Here is a 24,197-nt window from a genome sequence, read left to right on the forward strand (position 1 = left end):
AACCCCAATTGCGTGAGACACCACAGCCAGCCAAATAGTCTGCGTTTTATACAAAACACAACTGTGAGTGTGATATGTTCCACAGTTTGGACCCACTGGTCCGTTCTAACCCGAGGCCAAGAGAAGTGACGTGACTTGCCCAGAGCTAGCAAAATAACCGGCTCCAGAACAGAATTATTGGGATTGCCAGTGTGTTTCTTCTTTTACAACGTACTTACGCTCATTTTGGGAAATGCATTCTAGTGGAGAAAAAACATATTTTACAGGTACTTCCGCAGTTCAATTCAAAGTTATAAAAACTCAAAATGTGTTTTAGCTGTTTAAGCAATTATTATTTAAGTCTGTTCTTGAGTATTAGTATATTTTGCTTGCCTATGAGCTTCCTTTTCTTTTGCTGAATAAACCACATTTACTGAGAAGTGGCTCTCCTCATTTATCTGTGGTCAAGCCCATATATACTATTAGAAACCAATATTTTATAATGAAATTAAACTTGAAATTGTATTAATGCTAATGTAAATGATTAAGAGAATATACTTAGCGAAAGATATCAATACTTTTGTTATAATTGAATTTTATCTTGTAATACTGCTTGTTCCTTCAGGGACTATCTCTTTAGAAGGCCTTCTATTTATAGAATTCTTGCTCATTTAAAAACATATAAATTAGGAATCTGCTCAGAGGATTTTTTCTTTATTACAAACAATTAGCTTAATCAAGTAATAGCTGAAATTGTAGTTGTAGTCATTACTAGGTTTAATTACTGAGAAATAAGTTGTGTCTTCTTTATTGGAAAATAATATATCACATTTTTTTCTACAGTCATTTTTACTCTCTAAGGGCAAAGACTTTATAATCATAAAACAGTCAAAAGTCAAATCAAGAATCATACGTTGCTTTTTAAAGCTTAGACCATGGTTCTGTATGTGTACACAAACATAATTTTAAAAATATATTTTAGCGTGAATCTTCTGAAAAGCCTCATTTTACAATGTAATATATAAGTATGTTGCATCACATGTCACTCATGCTTATTTTAGATATTCTTCACAACTTTATACAAATTTCAATGGAACAAAACTTTTAGCCAATTTCGGACACACAAGAATTAAGTCACAAATCAACTCTTTCTCATGCAATGTTATGATTTTTTCTGTCATTTTATTTTCCTGTACCTTTACCCATAATAATTTATTTATTACACCTGTATCTTTGCTCTGTATACATGCATAAAGAAGCAAATACCATGTCACTCACGCCTCGATGGGTGGCGTGCTGTTTAATGGGAAGGTTTTCATTGCATGTCTGGTCATAGTCTTTCACCAGAGAACATGTGCTAAATCATATACGCTTCCATTTTGCTCTTTGCATTTGCTTCTAAGAGATACAAAGTTAACATTCTATTCTGCTTTTGCATTAGTTGTCATCTTATAATATACAAATGTGATGTATTTTCTAGATTTTGAAATTTCATTCTCTAAAATTTCACTACAGCAAGAGTTTGTAAAATGATGGTTTCGTGCAACTAGCCACTTATTTCATGGAGGGATGAAAACCATTCCTGACCTTTTTCCCCGGTGAAGACTTTCTCCCTGGCTTTTTCTCCTAATACAATTCAGTGTATCAGTTAACACTTTTATGTAACCCGAGAGACACTAACATCTCACCATACTTGCGAATATACTTACAGAAGCATAAATATGTATGGAAGGATTATTGTACTATATTTGTCTGCTACCACGAAACTGAGGAAAACAGGGTTTACTGAAATGATCCACAGTGTGGCTGATGAAATAAAATTTTAAAAACTTACCTTCATTGGGTAATGTATTTTCAGTACACAAGTATATGGAGGTTCTACCAGTGAGTAAGCTATTTGGAGGTGAGATAAGATGGAGCAGACATAGTGATTACACAGTGCCTTGCCCACTGTGAGGAAACACTGTGGTTATTGTGCCCAGAATCTTGATAATAATGCAGATGAAGACAATGGTAGTGATGACAACAATGACAAATAAAAAGATCAAAGTTTCGTTTATCTATCAGTTTTTATTAATAGTTTATAAGACCTCTTATCTTTCAGCAGCAAACTTAACAGCTTTTATTTAATCAAGTGCACTTCCCATGTCATGGGCTATATGAAGGGAAATAATTGTGTTTGTGTGTATGTGTTTCTAATAAGAACGACTTTACTCACAATTAGCTGTGAGGCAATCTGCTATAATACTGAGTGAAATTTTTATTTAGCATATGATATATTTAGTCTTGAATTGCAATTCTAATTCTGCCTTCTATTAGGCATGTGATGTAATTTAATCTCTTCAAGCTTCATTTTATAATCTGAAATATAGCAATAGGTAGGGCATGCTTAAGAGTTATTAAGCTTTAAGAGAATTGAGATACGTTCAGGGTTCATAGAGTGCCTGGAACATGGTTATGTGCAATAAATCATGGTTGTTGGTATTACTACATTGTTGATATCGCTATGTTTATTTTATAGATTGTGACAATCTAAAGTCACGTGATAAAAGGTGCATATAACTTGCCAATTTATCTTAGAACTTTTATGATGTCACTGAAGAATGTTTTGGGGTAATTCCTTTAGATCAATCAAAAATCTCAATATATTGGCACCTTATTAACTTTAGACCACCACATTTTCTTGGATGACATTATTGACATATATATTCTTTAGGACACTTTTGCAATTTTATTTTATTTCTTAAGTAACATTTTAACTAAGAGACCTGTAAAAAGATTCAATGATTTAATTATAAATGTATAATATATGCACATATGTGTAAATATGCATACAGATACATGCATACATTTATAAATATATGCAGAATGGATAGACTGTTCTTGAAATAATTTACTAAGACAAAAATCTGTCTGACTTCTTCTCTCAAAATCTCAATTGATTCTTTACTTGCGTGTTGTGCCCTAAGCATGTATGGACAGAGAATGGGAAGGGTCAGATCTTGAAAAAAGGTTTCTGTGCCCTTTTGAATGAGTACAACCTCTTATCATTTTTAACTAGAATTTGGGTATCTCTCAAAATGTGATGCTCTGCCTGTCATCCATCAGAATCACTAGGAAGCCTAATAAAACTATAGCTGCTTAAGACCCACCTTATCTAGAATTAGAGTCAGATTCTCTGACATTGGTGCCTAAGAATTTGCATTTTAATAAACTCCCAAGGGAGTTGCATACTTCCTTGGTTGAATGCATACTAAGGCTTAGGGAGCATTGATTTGTGTCTCTGCTTCAGCCAAAGGGCCGAGGATTGATGTCCAGAGTTTGAAAAAGAGGTGTTCTCAGCCATAGAACACCCAGGTGTGACTCACATGGCATTGAGGACTGAGTTTCAGGTTAGATGCCTCCTGGGGTTTATAAAGCCCAGGCAATATTTTTGTTAACTTTGTACAATTTGAGGTATTGTTGGATTCAGTTGAGCCAAAGTGGAATGAACTCATTCATGAAATCAAGGATTTCAAAAGCACCTTTCCTGAAAATACTCAGAAAATGTTACACTTAGTGTGATCCATTTGTTTACGCATTCATTTATTTTATGAACATTTATTGCAAAATTTTACTCTGTTAAAAGCTAAGAATATGAAGATTAATAACGGAGTCCCTGTCTTCAAAGAGTTCATTGCCTACTGGGATAGACAAGCTTATATTTTTAGGAGTGTCCACTTTCAGTAGATGCCAAATTAGAACATTTAATCTTCTTCTCAAGAAACCTGAGGTTTTATTATTTTCATGTTACAGGTAAAAAAAATGAAAGGTTAAGTAACTTGTTTTGATCTCACATACAATTAAGTGATAAAAACCAGGTCATCTTATCCATTTTATTCATCTTATACTGTCTCTTCAGAAAATAGAAAATCAACTTTTTTTTTTTTTTTTTTTTTTTTTGAGATGGAGCCTCTCTCTGTCACCCAGAGTGGAGTGCAATGGTGCGATCTTGGCTCATTGCAACCTCTGCCTCTAGGGTTCAAGTGCTTCTCCTGCCTCAGCCTCCCTAGTAGCTGGGATTACAGGCATGCACCACCAAGCCTGGCTAATTTTTGTATTTTTAGTAGAGATGGGGTTTTGCCATGTTGGCCGTGCTGGTCTCGAACTCCTGACCTCAAGTGATGCGCTCACCTCGGCCTCCCAAAATACTGGGATTACAGGCGTGAGCCACTGTGCCCAGCTTGAAAATAGAACATCAAACACACACATACATATTTAAAAAGGGATATGCATTGTATTAGGAGCTTGAAATAAGTTATAATTGCCACTGTTCAGCATGGTAGTTGAAACCAACTTTCATCCCTGAAAGTAATTTGTGAAATGGGTCTTGCTTAAAGGATATCACTGTAAAATTGAAGCATTAGATGTTTTGAATGAGCAATAGATGTTAATTTGAAACTATTTTTCTTTATAATCACATAATTATAAGTCTTATTCATTTATAACTTTTAAATCTTCTTGATGAGTGACTTTTATGTAATTGGTAAGGAAAGCAAGCCCAGATACATAACAATAAATATATATAACTTCAAATATCAACATGTGATGTTTGTTATTATGTGCCTGGCAGTTGATCAGAGACTGTACATCTAGGGTGATTTTTAGATCTAGAAGAAGAGCAGGAGTTAATGTGTACCCATGACTTTGCATTCAAAAGCAACTCTGAAATCAAGACATGGTTCTCATTTTATCAATATATCTATATCTCAAAACTAAATTTAGATGTGGGAAATAAACACTGCAATTCCAGTACATGCTTCAGGTGTAGACTTGCCTAATAATTTTTTCATAAAACATACGTTCTGAGTCATCAGTGCTGATAAATGAGGGAAAATTATAAGGGGACAATTAAAGAAATACCTGATCAGTAGATTAGAGTTAAAGATGGAAAAAAATACAGGAGAAAGACTATGGAAAAACCTAAAGCTATGACAAAGGTGCATATTATTTCAAATAATATTAAAGTCTGAAAGTTAGGTACATTTTATATATAATCCCTAATTGTCATGTTATTCAAGAAAGCCGAATGAGTAACTTATACAACGTCATCCAGACAGCCTAAAATCAAATTCCGACCACGGTGGATTGAAAAGTCCCTACTATTTTGGTATTACTCACTTAGATTATCTGTTCAAATAGCTTCATTTGGCCTTCATAAAAAGGGGGAAAATTATTTAGTGCAGAATCATGTTCCTAGCATTGAATTTATACTTTTTAAAGTGGCATAAATGGTATCTATAATTAATTGTAAATCCATATGAATTATTTTACTGTTCCTTTTAAACATTTTGTGTAAAATATTCTGAGAAGTAGTGTTGCCTCTATATGTTTCCAAAATATCAATTATTTTATAACAGATACATGGGTCAAATATGCTCATTAAAAAAATGCTTTTTTTCTGTGTGATGATCATTTGAAAGACTTGTGATTTGATAACTAAGGAAGCAATTTTATTACTGAATATGCTGACAAGTGCAGAAAATCATAATCCTTTCAGCTCTGTGTTATATCAATTTCAAAAGATTTATTGAGGGCTATGTTGTTGTCTAAATTATGTCAAGTTGACCCATACCTTCCGAAATATAGTTGAAATAAATTCACTAAAACTAGGGGGAAAGTTCTCAAATTAAACTTATATTTTTCAGGTTAAGTCACCACAGTAACACATCACAGGCAACTAAACAACCTCTGCAGGGTTATTAAAAAGAGTTGACTTAGTATTAAATCTCTTATCTATACAATTTTATCAGTTTATCTCTTTAATTCTAACATACTGCTTTTCCTTCTAATGATGGAATTATAAAATATGTAATTGACATATATAGAATAGAGAATTTTTCTAAATTAATTTCTATAACTGATTTCAAATCTAGGTTTCATCATTTCTGGTTTATCTAATGGGCCCAACTCAATATGAAAAATATCGTAAGCCCATGTGAATCAATACTCTTGATTTTGTTTTATAGTTGTTTATATAGCACCAATACTAACATTATCTTTTTCTGCCTTCTATCAGACAATTCTAATAGAGACTTATTTTAAGGATCAAATGGTCATTTACTTAGTTGAAAACACGTTTAGGAAAGAGTGTGATGTTAGGGTAACAGTAGTTTGTTCCAAAAACCATTAACTAAGGTTCAGGTAAGTGGAAATTTAACAAGTTTTTAGATGTTTAATTAAAATTATTTTCCCACTTTTTACAGGTCTAGCATAGTATTTATTTGACCTTTTCAGATAGTTTATGCATCATAGCAAAATGGTTAGTTATAATTTTATTATTTTTCATCTTACATAATAGTTCAGGAGTGAGTGCTTTTTTTTCCCCCTGTAAAGGGGCAGGTTGTAAATATTTTCAACTCTATGAGGCTGTGGTCTCTATCCCAGCTACTCAATTCTACCTTGTACATCAACAAATAGGTCAATCTGTGTGCCCCAAATCTTGATTTGTATACACCACCATTTGAATTACATGTAATGTCCATGTGTCATGAAATATACTTCATTTTAGTTTTTTAACTATTTAAAAATATGAAAAGAAATTATTGCTCATGGACAGTACAAAAACAGGCAGTGGGCTGTATTTGGCCAGTGGGTTGTAGATTGCCGACCCCTATCCATTATCTTGAAGATACATGTAAAAAAGCCATAGTGTTTACATGCTTATTTTTTCCTGTATGTTTTTATAATTCAAAAATCAACCTCTTTGCCCACTACATGGGAAAGGAAGAACATTTTCAATGAAAGCAATAACCACCCTGGCCGACTTCATGGCTCCTAAAGACAGGGCGAGCACAGTTGCAGGCAAGTCGCGACCTCCCATAATTTCTGAAGATGTTGGCTCCCGTTCTTGAGTCACACTGGATTGCATGCCTTCTCTTCCTTGTTCCCTCACCAATGCTATCCATGGTCTCCCGGAGAAACTTCCCTTAAAGAGAAAATCCAGAGAACTTTGAGAACTCCAGCTTCCTTTTCAGTAAGGTTAAACTTACACTCCTTATGCAGGAAATGACAATTTCTCACAAAACAGGCAATGCAAGTTGGAGAGGTTGGCTCAGAAACAGCAACACAGGACTGACAATGTTGCCCCAGATCATCTGAAAATTAGTATTGATTGCTGTGCCTATTGTTCAAGAAATTAAATTTTACTCTCACGACAAGGCTCAAGACTCGCAGCTGAAATTAATTCCAAGGTTAACAAGGCACTTGCCTGGCATTGTGCTGTGTCTCCTAGGCCTTTGATAGATTATTGTTTTCCCATGCTAACTAATGAGGCACAAAAATCAAAATCAGTGGAGATATGCATGCTTGTATCGGTTTTATTTTGGTATCATTTTCAATATTGAAATGCTCCAAGTGCTTATTTCAGGGTATTTTTTTTTCTCTTGATGATTTATCTACTTTGGAAAATGGGATATTTTAAATACATATTATGGAGATTTATTATTGCACTGCATTGATATTACTTTGTTCTTTGGAGAAAATATACTCTTAATCTCAGGAAGTAATTAATTTTATTTCCTAGAGAAAGTAATTATTGAAGTGAACTAAAGGTTCTTTCTCATTTATGTTACTCCTCATGCATTGAAGGATTATTAGATGAGATGGTTATAATATATGGGGCTTTCTCCATTTATATGCTTTAGCTCTCTGCCTTCTACAACCACGTAAAGTGTGAAGTGTGTAACAATATGTTTTTTATATATATACACACAGTACAATATCCATAAGATGTATATGTGAAGCATATATAAATTTATATACTATGTATGTATGAATTATGTACCAATATTCATTCAATATACAGTATTTAGGAAATTCAGAGATATTCATGACTTTTCAATGTCACACAATGATCAGGATCCCAATCAAGTCATTTAGTTCTTTCCATGATACCATGTTGCTTCCTTTTAAAGAATGAAAGATACAGTTAAAATCAAGATTTGAAAAGAATATAGTTTCTTCACTTGATCTTTAAGCATACACACACACACACACAAACATGTGTACACAAACATGTGTGTGTACATATATATTTTTAATTTTAAAATAGTGTTTTTAATTTACAGAAGAGTTCCAAAGAGTACACAGTGTGTCCCCACATATTCCACACCCATTTTTCCCCCATTGTTAGTATCTTACATTATCATGGTTCATGTGTCATGACTAATGAACCAATATTGATAGCATCATTATCAGCTTAAATCCATACTGTATTCCAGTTCCCTTAGTTTTTAATCCAATGTTCTTTTCCTGCTCCAGAGTCCCTTCCAGGATAGCATGTAAATTAATTACACTTGGTCTTTGGGTCTCCTTACCCTTCTCTAGGCTGTGACAGTTTCTCAGACTTTCCCTATTTTGGATGACCTTGGCAGCTTTGGGGAGTACTGGTATGGTATTTTGTAGACTGTCTCTCAATTCGGGTTTCTCTGGTGTTTTCTCATGATTAGAGTGGAGTTACGGGTTTTGAGGAGGAAGATGGCGGGGGTAAAAGTGCCTCTGGTCTCATCACATTATACCAAGGATACATACTGACAGTATAATTTACTACTGTTGATCACCTGTTGGGGGCGATGTTTGCCAGGTGTGTTGTCCGTTTGGGGTGCTAGAACAGAACACTATAAACTACAACAGTTAGTTATTTTTCACAGTTCTGGAAAGAGAGAAGTCCAAGAGCGGGGTGACAGCATGGTTATGATCTGGTGAAGACACTCTTCCTGGTTGCAGACTGTTGACTTCTTGCTGTTTTGGCACCATGGCTGAAGGGGTGGAAGAGCTCTCTTGGGTTTATTGTATAAAAGTACTAGTCCCATGCACCTCCCAATCACCTTGAGGAGGTCCCACCTTTTAGTACCATCACCTATGTTGGTCAGGATCTTATGTTGGTCAGGATCCCAACATAAGAATTTTAAGGGGGCACAAACGTTCAGACCATAACACTGGGTTCCTCCAATGTATAGTTACTTCCCTCCTCGCTTTCCATACTGTACTTTTTAGGAAGAAGTCACTGTGTGTAGCCTACATAAAAGGGGTAGAGATTGAAATTTTACCTCCTGGACAGGAAGCTTCACTTGATTTTATTTTCATGAACTTATTATCCAAGGATGTTGCTTCTGTTGAATCATGCTGGTATAAAAATCTTGTCCTAGAGATATGTGTTCATACTAATTGAACAATTGTCCTACTGTTATCTTTTGATGTGTACTTACCTACTAATGTATACATTTTTTTCTTTTCTTCATGGGATAAACAGTATAATAAATGCCTTTGGATTAAAGATAAGAAATAAGGCCATTGAATTAAATAACTAAATTAGAAGAATTTGTTTACTGGGCTTGGTTTCAAATTTGTTGTAATAGTTAATTCCCAGAGTTCTTTCAGTTCCAGAGAGAGGTGGAATGGGATTTTACATGTCTTTTTTTTTTTCTTTTAAGAATATGAAGAATTTTGTGATAAAAGAAAATAGAAAAGCGATGCAAATTTTTAAGAGTAGTGTTCTTAACATACTTCATATATTTGCTAAACATGCTATTTATTATATCCAAAACAATGAATGAAAGCATGACATCTTACTATCAGCAAAAAATAATATTTAGATATATTTTGGGGGTGATTCAATGATGCAGATGGCTACAGTAATAACACTGAAGTTCGATTTTGAGAATTAAAAAGACTATGCACCAAAACATGTGATATTTAAAAATAAATGTGGGAAGCAGATATATCTTCCTACAATATAATTATATTCTATGTCTATTTATCACATCTTAACAGAAATATTTTTGGGGGAGTTTAAGTGGAAACAAATTGATAGCAGATATTAAATAAGAAGATATTTTCTAGAATCTATATGTTTGTTAAGATCTTTTTAAATATATGTTTATATTTTGAATTGACCATCTTCCAGCAACCTGAGTTTGAATTATCGTCTTATACCTAGCCATCTTTCATGTATTGGGCAATGCTTTCTTCATGGAATTTTATGTATTGGGCAACACTTTCTCATTCACTGCTCATGTCTCCAAAAGATTAGTTAAATATTATAGAGTAATTTTCTTTTCCTAGTATTTCAGACCATTCTATCCATCAAGTTGACATATAACTATTTAATGTAAAAGAAAAATCTAAATAATAAAACGCCAAGCTTTATAATTTTTATTCTTATTCCTCTATTCTTTAGAGTTTTAAGAAATGTATTCTTAATAAATTTACACACCTCTGTAGCATGCATTTCTGTGTGACACAGAATACATATTTTATGGATAATACAGTACGCTGTATATACATATATGAAATGTTATGCAACTATGAAATATATCGGTGACCCTGTTGTCAAAGGAATCCAGAAAAATTATTTTTCAGTTGCACGTACCAATTTATGCCATAAAAATATTAAAGGGAATTAAGTAACACATGACTCAATGTTTGTGTAGACAAGTAAATAAATAGATAAATTTAATAAAAAAAAATAGAAGTGATGCTGTAAGAAATATTGGGCCTTAAAGAAGTTTGGAGGTTTTGCAATGATGTTGAAATGTATAGAACCCAGAATATTTTACTAAGAAGATTATCTGGATTTTATTTTATTTTTTTGAGAGACAACAAAAACTGTTCTATGATGGCAGCTTCTATTTAACTGATAAAACTTTTATTGAAAGCCTAGGACTCTGTTCTACATGTTGGGACCACCGAGACGAGTGAGATTTGAAGCCTGTCCTCTGGGAATTCTGTGTTATAAATTTCATTATGACAGTTTGTAGTCACTCAATAAATTTTTCTTGCATTTTCACCAAAATAGAGTTACTGCATTTTTATTGCACAGATTATCATGTTATGAAATATTGTAAGTCTTTTGAAAAATTTCTGAGCCACTTTGACAATCTCCTGTTGGAACACAAACTTATTCATTAGATTAACTCAACAAACACCTAAAATTTTGTTTAAAAAGTGAATGCTTATGTCTATGGTCCTGAGCTAGGAACTAGAGGACACTAAAAGGCATAAAATACAGCCCATCTTTTCAGGGAACTTTCTATCAAATTAGGCACAAGCTAGATATTTATCTGAAAGTATCATCTTCTGGGCTCCAAGTCCAAGCTAGTAACTTTGATTTAATTATTTAATAAGCAGTTTTTATTCACTGATAAAGCCACAAATATAGTTGTATTTTTGAATAGCATCTGGAAACAGTAATACAAATAACAATAACTATAATTATAATTTATAAGTAAAATTTAGGTGATGGAGCATAATATAATAGAAAGAATATCAACTTTGGAGTCAGACAGACCTGAGTTTGATATAGGTCTGTATCATTTATTAGCTATGACCATGACCCAGTTTCTTAAACTTTCTGAGACTTAGTTTTGTAATTGTAGCACGTAGATAAATTCTTTCAGTGTGGCTTGGAGGATTTAACATAAAATAGAGCTCTTTGCACATGCCTGGCAGAGTGTAGGTATGGAAAACTGCTAGGTATTCATCAGTGTTAGAATACTGAGACTTAGGCAATGCTTTACTGTTTTTTAAAATGAATTGACCTTCATTATCCTATTTAAACCTCACACCAAATTTATCAATTCACTCATTCGGATAAAGAAGCCAGGAAGCCCAGTGACCAATGGAAATTTGACACATGAGGATTTAAATCCATGTTTTCTAGGTCTAGGACCTGCCCTCTCCCTAAATGATTAAGAATTGTGAGAATTTGATTTAGCTTTGTTCACACCAAAATCTACCTGCCTGGTTTTAGACTAGATATGTAACTTCCTCATCTATGCATAGAGTGTTGTACTAATCCATGCTCCCAATTCTTTCAGTTCTATGTATACATACATTGAGAGGCAGCATAGTGTAGCTGTTAAAAATATGGGTATTGGGTATAAACTCTTGGGTTCAAATCTTGACTCTGCCATTTGTTGGCTCTGTAACTTTGGGAGAGTTACCAAATCACTTTAAGTCTCATTTTATTCATCACTATGGGTTAATAAATGGTAAAACTTCAGGGCATTTTGATAAGGAATAGATGAATTAAACTATACAAAGTAGTTAGCATGAAATCTGATATAGAGTAAGCATTATGTAAGTATTTGTTGTAATTATCACCCTAAAATTGTAACAGCAAGTTCAGTGACTTCAAGTGCACTATTTTAATGCTTCAAGTCATGGAGTAGATTTGCTTAAACAATTATGTGGAAGCTTCCACAACCTAGCTGAGCTCATGGGCCCAATTTTATTGCCGCCCTTGTGTGACAGACTCAACACGCTAGCTCTGTTCCAAAGAACAGTTACTGGTAGACATGGTGCCACATATAATTGGAAGCAGTGGTTACTTGTCCAGTAATATGTACACATGTGTGTGTATGTATCAATATATAGTCCACACCGAACTTTCTCCTGGTAACCAACTTGACCTCATGAATCTATTTTTCCAAGTTTTTGAAGTTGATTAGGATCCTTGTCATTGTGACTATAGGGACCAATGATTCTAATGTAGAGATTTGCTGAAGCATCAAAAACTATAGCAAAAACTTCTTTGCAGAAGAAATATTTAAGCATTTACATTCTAAGTGTATGGTGTGCACTTAAAATCATTTTGATGAGATGAATTATTAAAAATATTCTACTGGCCGGGCGCGGTGGCTCAAGCCTGTAATCCCAGCACTTTGGGAGGCCGAGACGGGTGGATCACGAGGTCAGGAGATCGAGACCATCCTGGCGAACACCGTGAAACCCCGTCTCTACTAAAAAATACAAAAAACTAGCCGGGCGAGGTGGCGGGCGCCTGTAGTCCCAGCTACTCGGGAGGCTGAGGCAGGAAAATGGCGTAAACCTGGGAGGCGGAGCTTGCAGTGAGCTGAGATCCGGCCACTGCACTCCAGCCCGGGCTACAGAGCGAGACTCCGTCTCAAAAAAAAAAAAAATTAATAAAAAAAAAATAAAAATAAAATAAAAATAAAAATATTCTACTACATTCTCTTTATAAATAAACCTAAGTGTTTAAAAATTATTTCAAGAATAAAACAATGTTCATTAAAATCTTTAAAACATATCACATTCATATTAGACCTCACTGAAATGTAATTCCAATTATTGAATTTAAAAATATGGGAACCAATGAGACAATGGAGCCAACATAAAGTTACAGGTAAATATTTGGAAAATTGCTTAAAAGTGTAAAAGATTTAACTTTCGTATCATGAACTTTTAGAACATATTGAAAAATATTCATGCCCAAATTGTTGTTAAATATCACGATGTTTACTAATTTAAGTACAAAGTTTGTATATGGTTTCCATTCTTTCAGTTTTGTTTTGTAAGAGTTATCTCTTAATTTATCTTAAGAGTTTTTAGACTGGGCATAGTAGCTCACATCTGTAATCCCAGCACTTTGGGAGGCTGAGGCAGGAGGATTGCTTGACCCCATGAGTTTGAGACCACGCTGGGTAATATAGAGAGACCTCATCTCTATCAAAAATAATAAAAAAAAAAATTAGCTGAGCATGTTGGTATGTGTCTGTAGTCCCAGCTACTGGGGTGACTGAGGTGGGAGGATCACTTGAGCCCAGGAGGTCGAGGCTGCTGTGAGCTGTGATTGCATCATCGTACTCTAGCCTGGGTGACAGAGTGAGACCTTGTCTAAAACAAAACAAAACAAACAAAAAAGAATTTTAGAAGAGATATAGAAACAGCTGACATTGTTCTATGAAACTACTAGCACAGTGCAAAAGAAATATGCTTTCATTCCATTTTTTTCTTCTGTATTCACTCTTTCTTTTTTGCTAGGTGGCATGCATGCAGTGGTTTCATGGAGACCATACAATGCTTGAGATGATTGAGAAAAAGCGTTGCTTGTGCAAGGAAATAAAGGCTAGACAGAAAACGGAAAAGGGCCTTTGCAAACAGGATAGCATGCCTATCTTGCCCAGCTGGAAGAAGAATGCAGGTGCCAAGAAGTACAGCCCTCCACCCTATTCTAAACAGCAAACGGTATTCTGGGATACTGCCATATGAGTGTGCGCAGGATGGTGTGAGCTCCACATTTCTTAATATGAAGAGGGAGGTCGACTCGGTCCTATGACAATGAACTGTTACATATCTTTTCTGTGGGAGTGGAATGCCATGGGAAGCTGTGCCTATTCGTGGCAAGTTCAAGATAAAATGCATATGCCCTTGCAATGAAGGCGCACTTATTTATCCCGGATTATTTTGAATCCAGAAGATATTAAAATGTAAATATTTTACTAGTTTATGGGTGACACCTGAAATAATACACATTATAAGTATATAAATTACAGAAATATCAAGAGTTTACTATATGATATCATTTCGGTATTAACTGGTTTGTTATCTCTTTTATATGTAATCCCTTGATGCCTTTTATTATTAATTTTTGCATTTAAAATGTTTTTTTTTTCCCTTGCCCACATCTGGTTTCTGTACAAGAGCTCACAAGTATAAATCATGTTCAATCACATAATATATGATCTGGTGCTAGTAACATAGAAGTTGAATACCATATTTGTTAAGAGCATCTGTGCTTTTTAAGTTTCAAGGGTTTGACAGGAAATGAATGCAAATGTGATGCTTAATTTGGACGTCCAAGTTACATTGACAACAATATTTTTGCTACTTTGGCTTTATAAGAATTTCTCTTTAGTATCCTCTGGCAATGGTTAGACTAACCATTAGTCTGACTTAGTAATAACTAAGCAATGGTTAGTCAGACTCCAGAGAAAGTTACTAGGTTATATTGGACATCCCAGAGAAAACATTTCCTTCAGAAATGACTTGAGGGACATGTGTCCTTGCATCATTGATCTGATGGGAGGAGACCAGGGTTCACTGTGACAATGGAAGGAACAAGGAATTAATAGCTCAAGAGCATGACTGCTTTCAAGAAAGTGGGACCAGTGGCATTATAGCCACCTTAATCACTATATTTAAGTAACTTTTCATGTGCGTGCTTGTTTCCCCAAGAAAATGAGAAATAAACATTCAACTAGACCAGTTTACATATTTTAATGCACTAAATGCCAATCTTTCTAAAAGTTTAGATCCATTAATAAAATATATGTATTTCTTGTTAATTTTTTCAAACTGGTTATCACCACATTTCTGGGTCATAATCTTCTGTATGTGATCATCACACCCATTCTCACTGATTATGACACCATGACCAAAGAATTATGGCCATTTTTTATTTTATTTTGTTTCAAGAAAGAAACAGGAAATGCAGGGGATGAGGGATGGGGTGGATTCAATTTTATGTGGTGGTGAAATTTAAGTTAAAAAAATCATATATATCTTTTAAGAAGAACTTGTTAGTTGAATATAAATATTGCCACGAATGAATAAAAAAGAAACTATCGCATATATTTTGTATATTTAAATTACTATTTATGCCTCCTAAAATTGATAGTATGTGGTTCTTTGTTAACAATCAATTTAGTATTATATTTCTGAGAGAAAAGGTGTGTTTTTGAAGTTATTGTTATAGCAGTTTTTCTTGTAAGGGTATTGACAGCAATAGTTCAGTGCTGCTCAATAAAACCAAATATAACAGGAGTTAGAGAATTTTTGTAATCTATATTGCTACAAACCTAGTGATGCTTTATCAGTAATAGTTTCCTTCAAAAGCCTTTTCAATGTTATAACATGATTTTCTAATATTTTATAATTAATGTGTATTTTGATGTCCAATTCAAATTCTGAAAGAATAAGGAAAAAGGTAAGTGGGAGCAGTGTACGGTTGGGGTGTCTGTGTGCGTGCGTGTGTGTGTGTGAGTGTGTGTGTACACGAAAGAATACTCAGTGGGAGAACTGTATACAGAAAATGCTTACTGAAGTTGCAGGTTCTGCTTGTGTAATTGAGGTGGTAGAAAACCGGGATCACAAATGCAGGAAATTACAAAGGGATCTTAAGTAGCTTAGATAAAACCCACCAGCATGTTTCACCAGCTATAGATTATGTTTCAAACCCAACAATCTATGGAGCACAAATCTAAGGGTGATGAAAATGTGTTCAGATAAAATCAGAATGGAAATAAAATGTGTTTATGACCCCAGTTGTTATCCTGATTTAAGTTATTATGACCACATATACTCAAGCCTATCAGTCAGATACAAGATACTAATTCTCAGCATTTCTGTGAAACGTACATATTCAGGCTCAGTATGGTGATGATTAACCCTCCCTTAACATTTATATTTAGGGAACATCTTTCTGTGGGGAGATGCAAATGTGTTTTTCAGATGCCTGTCTTTCCCCTATCACTCTGATTTAGGCAGAAGGTTTATTTAATGTTGGCCATTTGTCAAGAAGGAAACAAAAGTACTGACATGATCTGTGTTGGATTAAACCATTCCCATTTGTTCTATCAAACTCACGCTAGGGCTAGGTTTCATGCACTCCTTTTTCAAATGCATTATTTTCTGAGGCGGTAACTTGTTTGAAAATTTGACTTTAGGCAACCATTTTCATTTATTTCCGCAAATCTCTACTTAAGTGGAAAGCGCCTGAAAGATCTGGAAAAGTGGCTTCACTGAGATTTAACTCAAGAACTGTTATTCTGTGCCTATACAATTGTCTGTTGTGGCAATGATCATTCCATAATCAATTTCCTTTTTGTGTAGTGTTTCTCTAAATGGAGAAAAGGAGGTCATTAGTATATAGAGAAAAATAAGCGGACTCTCTGGCAGTAATCAACCAGGATACTTCAACATATTAATTCGGTCAGAAGATAGCCTATAGATAGCCAGAACACTATGCTATGATGAAGCTCATATTTCTAGCAGTGCCAAAGAACAAATAATCTCATGGCATGGTTATCAGGTTGAAAGAGCTCATACTTACGAAAAATGGTCCTCTCACAGCAAATTTCATAGAAACAGAATTTTATTGGATGTCACAAGATGCTTTTACATGTGAAACACTCAGCAGAGAAGATATAAATTTCTTTAGAATTGATGAAAGGAAAATATAAAAATCTGCATTTTTTTCGATCGCAGATGCCAGCATCCTCTGAGGTATAAGAGTAATCTTTTACATAAACAGCGCCCGCATCTCTCCCATGTTTATGCTACTGAAGCAAGCTTGGCATCAAATGTGATGGATTTGTGTAAATGAAGGTTAATACCCACCCATGTAAAATAATTAGGAAAGTAAAACAACTGGAGATTAAAATTTGTAGTTTTAAAGTATTATATATTCAAGCACATGCCAATTGTCTGTAGACAACTAGATACAACTTTACTTTCCAAAGTAGTGACAAAATTGTCTTTGAATGCTTCTAGAGAATAAAAGAAGGTTTTTATTACTACATTTTGTTGCAGGTCTTGCCTATACATGGAATTTAGTTTGAGTCTTTTGAGCAAATTTAGTGACTACGTCAATAAAACTAAACAAAGCTATTGGGTTATTGTTTTAACTAATTAAGATATCAACACAATGCACATACAAATGCAATTTTAATATCACTTCCATATTAAGACAAGTCAGTTTCCTAAAGTAGAAGAGCTTGTAAAATAACCACACTCACATGTGAAATTGAGAAACGATTCCTACGATGTAAGCAGTAAGTAATCAGAGATGAGAGGTAATTCACACTTGCAAATAAATAGAAGTAGAATAGATAGCAATTCATAATTCACTGTGTCCCAAACTTAAGTGGGACAAAAGAAAAATGGTACCTATAGCATTTAACATTATGTCGCTACATCCTCCATGTATGCAAAATAGACAGCTAATTGTAGAATGTGGACAATTTGTTATTAATCCATTATTGAGCAACTTATGTATCAGGCATTAAAAAATTCTAAAGCACTGGGTGTTAAACATTGAAAAAGATGTCGTCCCACCCTTCAAGGAGCTTAATTATGCAATCATCAATATTTTCAAAATAAAGTCAATTGTTTTTAAGAAGATATACAATTGTGTTAACACACTTCTCTTTTTTTCAGATCAAGTGTATAGTCAAGGTAAAATTCTAAACATACTAAACTTAATGTCTAAGTATAGAATATGTTTGTGTGTAAGCCTCGATGTGTGCTTATATAATATGTACTGCTGTCTATGTAAATCATTAAAAGGATAACACACTTTGCCATGTTGGACTTGAACATTATGACTTGGGGTTTGGATGATTTAAAACTCTTTGATATTTGGGTCAATTACATTGCAGCAAAATGTGTGTAATATGGAAAAAATGTCTGATTACATTTCCCTTTAAATATTATGAAATTTCAAATTTAAGGGAAATTTTTTTTAAAGAAATGCTGTTGGATTTATCTCAACCAAACATACGTGAAAATTCTTTTGAAGTGTTCAATTGTTCCCAAATATAACTGGGTTTGCCCACCCTAAAAGCGTCTACATTTACACATGTATACACCCACGTACAGTATACATACTGTATATAATATATATGAAAATGTTTAGTATGCACTTCTTTTGATTGGAACTCCTTAAGTTAACATTTATAGTGTAGCAACTTGTGTAAAGTGCACTGTGATTATAAAAAGCAAAGCACAGTAAAGTCACAGGTCTTGTTATCTTGCACTAAAAATGTGTTTACGTATTTAGCAGTTGTATGTTTACTTTCTTGCTCTTTCAGACAATTGAAACAAATAGCTATGAGAAGATGATATAAAATAATATGTTTTTTAGTGGATAATGGCACTACATTTTTAAAAGACAGGGTTTTTAAAGAAAACCATTTAACATCCATTCCAATATAACATGTTTACCATATCTAAAAATTTGAATGTCATATTGCATTTTTCATAATTCATTAGAAATGTCAGGTATGTGCCTGAAAAATTGTGCAAATAAGCATTAGATAACAGATTTCTCTACTCATGTGTTATTAGCGATTTCTATATACATAATAATATAAACACTGATGTTTTAATGTCTTTTAATTTTTGTACTTGATTTTTTTAGGTAACATGTAATTATAAATGTACTTTGATACTACTGAAGTAACCAGTTGTTGTTTGAAAATAAATTGTTTTCTTTAGTGCATTGACAATATTTTACAATACTTTTTGTGCTTATTTATTTGTGCTCCCGTGTAATTCTAATAAAAGCAATAGTTTAAATTAGTTGACTTTGTCGTTACTGGTATTTTTTAATCAAGAAACAAAATAATAACTTTTTCAAAGAAAAATACAACATTTTTCAACTTCTGCAGTTGACCATGAGATTGCATGTATTGTAGAAGACTAATACTGGTGAGTATTGAGGGTCTAGACTTTCTAATTTATTATGTGACCCCCAGTTGTCCTTAATCACTACTTGGCTTCTCCCTCAAGGTGACCCATTAGGTAAGAGGAACATTGATGCTTCTCTTTCTTCCATATGTACCTAATTCCAGTTAAATGACTCAGAGTGCATCGAAGGTGTGCTGGTGGCATGAAAGAGAAAATGCTGGCAGTCCTAGACCTGTGTATGTAGGCAAGATATTTATTGGAGGGGTACTACTTAGCACATTCATTTATTCAGTCGTACTTTTAGAGTTAACCTGGCTTAAGTCAGGAGCAAGTCAGTATGTATAGTGTTGCTAGGATATCAATATCTAAAATATCATTGAGCATGGTATATATATGACAAGATTCTGGAGCTCAGTCAGTTTACAAAAAATGCTCATAAAATAATGCAGAGACTTCTAATAATTTCTAATGGCTACTTCATCAACCACTTACATACTCTTATATCCTATCTCAACATAATTAATTATAATTTCATAATTCCTCACCAATTATTTCCATGTTCATTTCATAAAAAGAAATAAATTTATTCTCATTGTTTGGTCCCACCCTTCCAGCTACTCAAATGCTCGGTGTGCTACTCTACGTTTTGGTTGAACAAGAACTAACCTATCACCACCCCACCACCATCAACAGTCCAACCTTCCATCCATCTCAGGCCATGAAAAAAAGCTCCCCAATATTTGAAATTATTGGTCTTTTCCATTCTCCCAACCCCCATTACAACTCGTTTTATTCCAGCTCTGTGATCTCAGATTCTAATTAAATTATGTTGACACAATGATGTGAATGACTGATAAAACAATGTTCATCCTATAGTGATTTGTATTTGAGAAGATTATTATTAACATGCCTGAGTGAGTATCTATTAGAATGTCAGGCAATGTGACAAACCAGGAGATCAGAAGAACATAACTTTAGAGAAAATTTTGCATAACATCACCTCACCTCATGCCTTGTAGAGTGGTGGTTTTCTCAAATCTTGCCGTGAAAAAAAAAAAAAATCGCTTGGTCAGTTCTTAAAAACTCCCAATGTCCAGAAGGCTGCCTGGAGCAGTACACAGGTGCTGGTAGTTTAAAAAAAAATCTACTAGATGAGTCCAATATGGAATCAAATTTGAGTATTAAAGCAGTGCTTCTCAAACTTGAATGTACATTTTTACCACCTGAGGATCTTGTTGGCATACAGGTTCTGATTTAGAAAAGTTTGAGAGTAGGAATCTCTAGCAAGATCTCAGGAGATGCTGATGCTGCCTGTCCATAGATCACCCTTTGAGCAGCAACTCCTTGGCAACTCACTTCTCTGCCTATACTTAGGGAGCCTTTGGTAGCCATTGCCTAAAGCACTGCCACTCAAAGCCTACTTCAGAGACCAACAGCATAGCATTATCTTGGGACTTGTTAGAATGGAAAACCTTACCTTTATCCCCGATAGATCTTTAGGGCTGAGGCTCATGGATCCTGTTTCAGCAAGCCATATAGGTGATTCTTATGCCCAGCAAAGTTTGAGATGCATTGTCTTAGACCAATGTAGGCTTTCAATCATGGCAACACATTACATTCTTGGGAGATTTTTATTTAATGCCGATGCCTGGGCCCCTCTTTCAGAGGTTATGATTTTATTAGTCTGGGGTTAGGGCTAGACAACTTTTTCTTCTTTTTCTCCTCCACCTTTTTCTCTTTTCTTCTTTCTTTCCCAGAAACCCCTAGGGGATTAGAATATGAAGCTGGTACTGAGAAAGCTATATTAGAGAATCAACTCTGTCCCATACATTGGAAATTGCATCATTTCCCCCAGAAATAAACATTTCATCCACAGGGCCAAACACAAGAATGTACCACTTCATAACCCTCCTCATCAAAATGACTTTCAGGTACTTCAGGGTAAAGAGTGATGTGAAATAAAAGTCCCAGCTTTTGGTTAAATTAGCTCCTTGTGATTGGTGCCCATCGCTCATTTTAGGAGGCCAATATTTTTCATGAGAGCAGGCTTATATTTAAATTATTCTAAATGTTGCTTAGAAATTAATGTCAAGTGCTCTGAATTGTTGATAACAGTATTAGGATTGTGTCATGTTTTTCCCCAGTTGGAATTAATGTACACTCCTCAAACACCCCCACTACCTTGATACACAGTATTGTGCTAGGGTCTTCATTACAATGCCATCTGTCTTCTAATAGTTATTTCTTTGGGAATTTATCCTCTCTACTTACATGGTGAGTTCCAGAAAGAGAAGCTACATTTATTTGCTATAAATCTTGTATTCTACAAAGTGCCTGGCCAATTGCTCTGCACATAAAACTATTAGAAAATGTTCATTTATTTCATTTATGTATTTATTCAACAAATGCTAACTGAAGTCCACCTGCATACCAAGCACTGTTCTGGGCATAACAGGCCAAACTCAGTATACTTGTAAAGCTTTGATTCTAATTGATTTATATATTTTTTTGAGATTGTATTTTCTGCTCTTCTCTCTCATTATATGAAACAAATATTGGGTGAGACCCTGGGACACTTTATATGCCAGAATTGTTAAACATACATGTCATACATGTGAGTATTATTTAGGGAGTTTTATATCTATATATTTATTTAAACCCTGTTTTTTATCCATATAAAGCAATAGTAATTAATGTGCAAATATAGCAAGGTGACACACATTAGAAATGTGTGAGAATTTTAACAAGAATGAAACACAGTCGGAGCATGAGATAAAACCAATCAGGAATAATTTTAGTTCACAAAATGCATACAATGATACCATAAGTATCACTATTTATGGGTTTATAATTCATTATAATAGTAAGACTAACAATAACAATAATAATGACCACTACAATTTATTTCTTACTTTATGCAAAACACTGAACTAAGTTTTTAAAACATCTTATTCAATTCTTATCTCAACCCTATGAATATGTTCATTTTCTGGGTAAAGATGCTGAGGTTTAGAAAACTTTCCCAAGGTAATGCACAATAGTAATTGATTGTGGAAATTCAAACCAGGCTTATCTGAATTGAAAACACAACCAATGCAACATAGAATCTTATTTAAATTAATTTTTATTAGTTTGCTATTCATCATATACAGATACTCAAAGACATTTTAATCACTATGCAGTTCCATGTAGCCTGAATGGAAGTGACCCATCGAACTTAGGTATATATACTCATCACTAAAAAAGCAGTATTTTTCTCTGCAATACAATGAACTTCATAGGTAGTACAGATCAGTGTAGGGGACGTTATGCTTGCTAAAATCTTTGTCATTAATAATTTCTTATCGATCTTCTAGCTGGTTTCAATGAGGAACAAATCAATTTGCTAGGGTCAAATAGTAAGTTGTCTTTTAAATTGATTCTGCTTGTTGATTTTACTTAGGGTAACTATTGTTGCCTTCTGGAGGTATTTTGTTTTAAAGAATTCGTTAATCTAAAATTTTGTCTTTCTTTGTGAATATACCATATGATATCACATTTATTAAGGAAAGGGAAAAAAGAGAGAGAGAGAGACTTGGTAGTAAGTTAAAATGTCCCATCCCACTGGGCACTTGTGCCTCCATACTCTAACAATATTTTCTCACAAGGGTCCTTGAAAGGTGTTACTCATAGCACTTCAAAAAAAATTCACACTTTTTAATTTTAATAGTTAAGAAATTTTTACTTGAATATAAAGCTAACGTATTAAACTACTTTATTTCATTCACTGAATAAATATCTCTTGAATGCTTGTTATAATACCAGCCATGGTGACCAGTGATCAGGCTATGGTCATGAATAAAAGATGGCAACCCCACTTATCTTTGAGCTTATATAATGGATATAATTATTTATATCAATGTTGAAGTTGTTAGCATCAACTTAACCCAACCTTCACCTTAAGAACTATAAGGTATGATGTTCAAGTGCTACTCAGATGTGGCAAAACTCATAAGTATTCAAACAGCTGCAAGGAGCCTGCTCTGAGACTAGAAGATTATACACTGCTAGCAGAGGCATTATTTTGCCCATCCTCCTCATTCCCTTGGGGTTTGACACCTGTTTGTCAGAGATTACACATATAGACTTACTGTTTCATTGGTAAACATATGCTTTTCCTTCACAATAAGAAGACTATGAAGAAAATGATACAGAGGCCTGAAATAACTTTGGAGATCATTAGATAGCCATGAGTTTAATTCTCTCAAAATGGTCTGTTTGCCTGAGGATCCTCTAGACTTTTTCTGAGACTAGAATTCACATGTTTGTTCCACATGTTTGTCCTACTCTAAACTTTTCTTGACTTCTCATAGCCTTCAAATGCCAATCACATTGTTCAGATTCCAAACCATCCCACTCTTGGTTACTGAAACCTATCAACCCAGTATCTTACATATAAGTCCCTAGAAACACCTGCCTCCTCCCAGACTCCAGGATCATGCTTCAAAGATCTCAAATTCAAATTATTGTATGTAAGAGAGGCAAGTTTCTGTCATCAAATATTGCGACAGGCAATAAGCAAGGTATGGATTGAAAAACTGGAGGATGAGGAGAGGGTAGCCTGCAATACAAACTTCAACATGAGGGTATAAAGTTTGCCAGGGAAAGACACAAAGGTAGGGATGTTATGAAGCTAAAAAATAAGATTAAGATTATCTAGTTCTGGAAAACATAATTCATTTCAAATATTGTTTGGTGGAATCTTTTAAAGAAGTTTATATCATTTTTATTTGAATGTGTAGATTCTTTTCAAATAAATATATAGAATTTAAAAAATTATACCACTGAAGAACTTCATCAGAGTGGTTTGGAAAGGAAAGTAAGACAAGTCAATGCATAAAAATGAAGAAAAATTAGTACAAGAAATAGTAAGGCCAAGAATTGATTGGCCACTTTATTTTCTGATGACTTCTCATAGTTTTTTCTTT

At 34.1% G+C, this 24,197-nt stretch overlaps 1 protein-coding gene across 6 annotated transcripts in view; it reads left to right on the plus strand.

The window, feature by feature from the left end:
• The window catches only part of LOC105481327 (neuronal tyrosine-phosphorylated phosphoinositide-3-kinase adaptor 2), a 325,733-nt gene that overhangs the window by 281,976 nt on the left and 19,560 nt on the right, over positions 1 to 24,197 (plus strand). For 3 of the 6 annotated variants that reach the window (XM_011740831.3, XM_011740832.2, XM_071073460.1), the window contains one exon: positions 13,804 to 19,134. The exons of 1 other annotated variant lie outside the window; for it this stretch is intronic. In XM_011740831.3, coding sequence (XP_011739133.1) covers positions 13,804 to 14,031 — 228 coding nt within the window. In that variant the 3' untranslated portion in view covers positions 14,032 to 19,134. Of the gene's footprint in view, positions 1 to 13,803; positions 19,136 to 24,197 lie in introns of those variants that run through there. 2 more of the 6 variants (XM_011740840.2, XM_071073461.1) reach the window with 1 other exon arrangement.

The sequence above is a fragment of the Macaca nemestrina genome, chromosome 11 (assembly GCF_043159975.1).
Source record: "Macaca nemestrina isolate mMacNem1 chromosome 11, mMacNem.hap1, whole genome shotgun sequence".
Taxonomy (NCBI): Eukaryota; Metazoa; Chordata; class Mammalia; order Primates; family Cercopithecidae; genus Macaca; species Macaca nemestrina.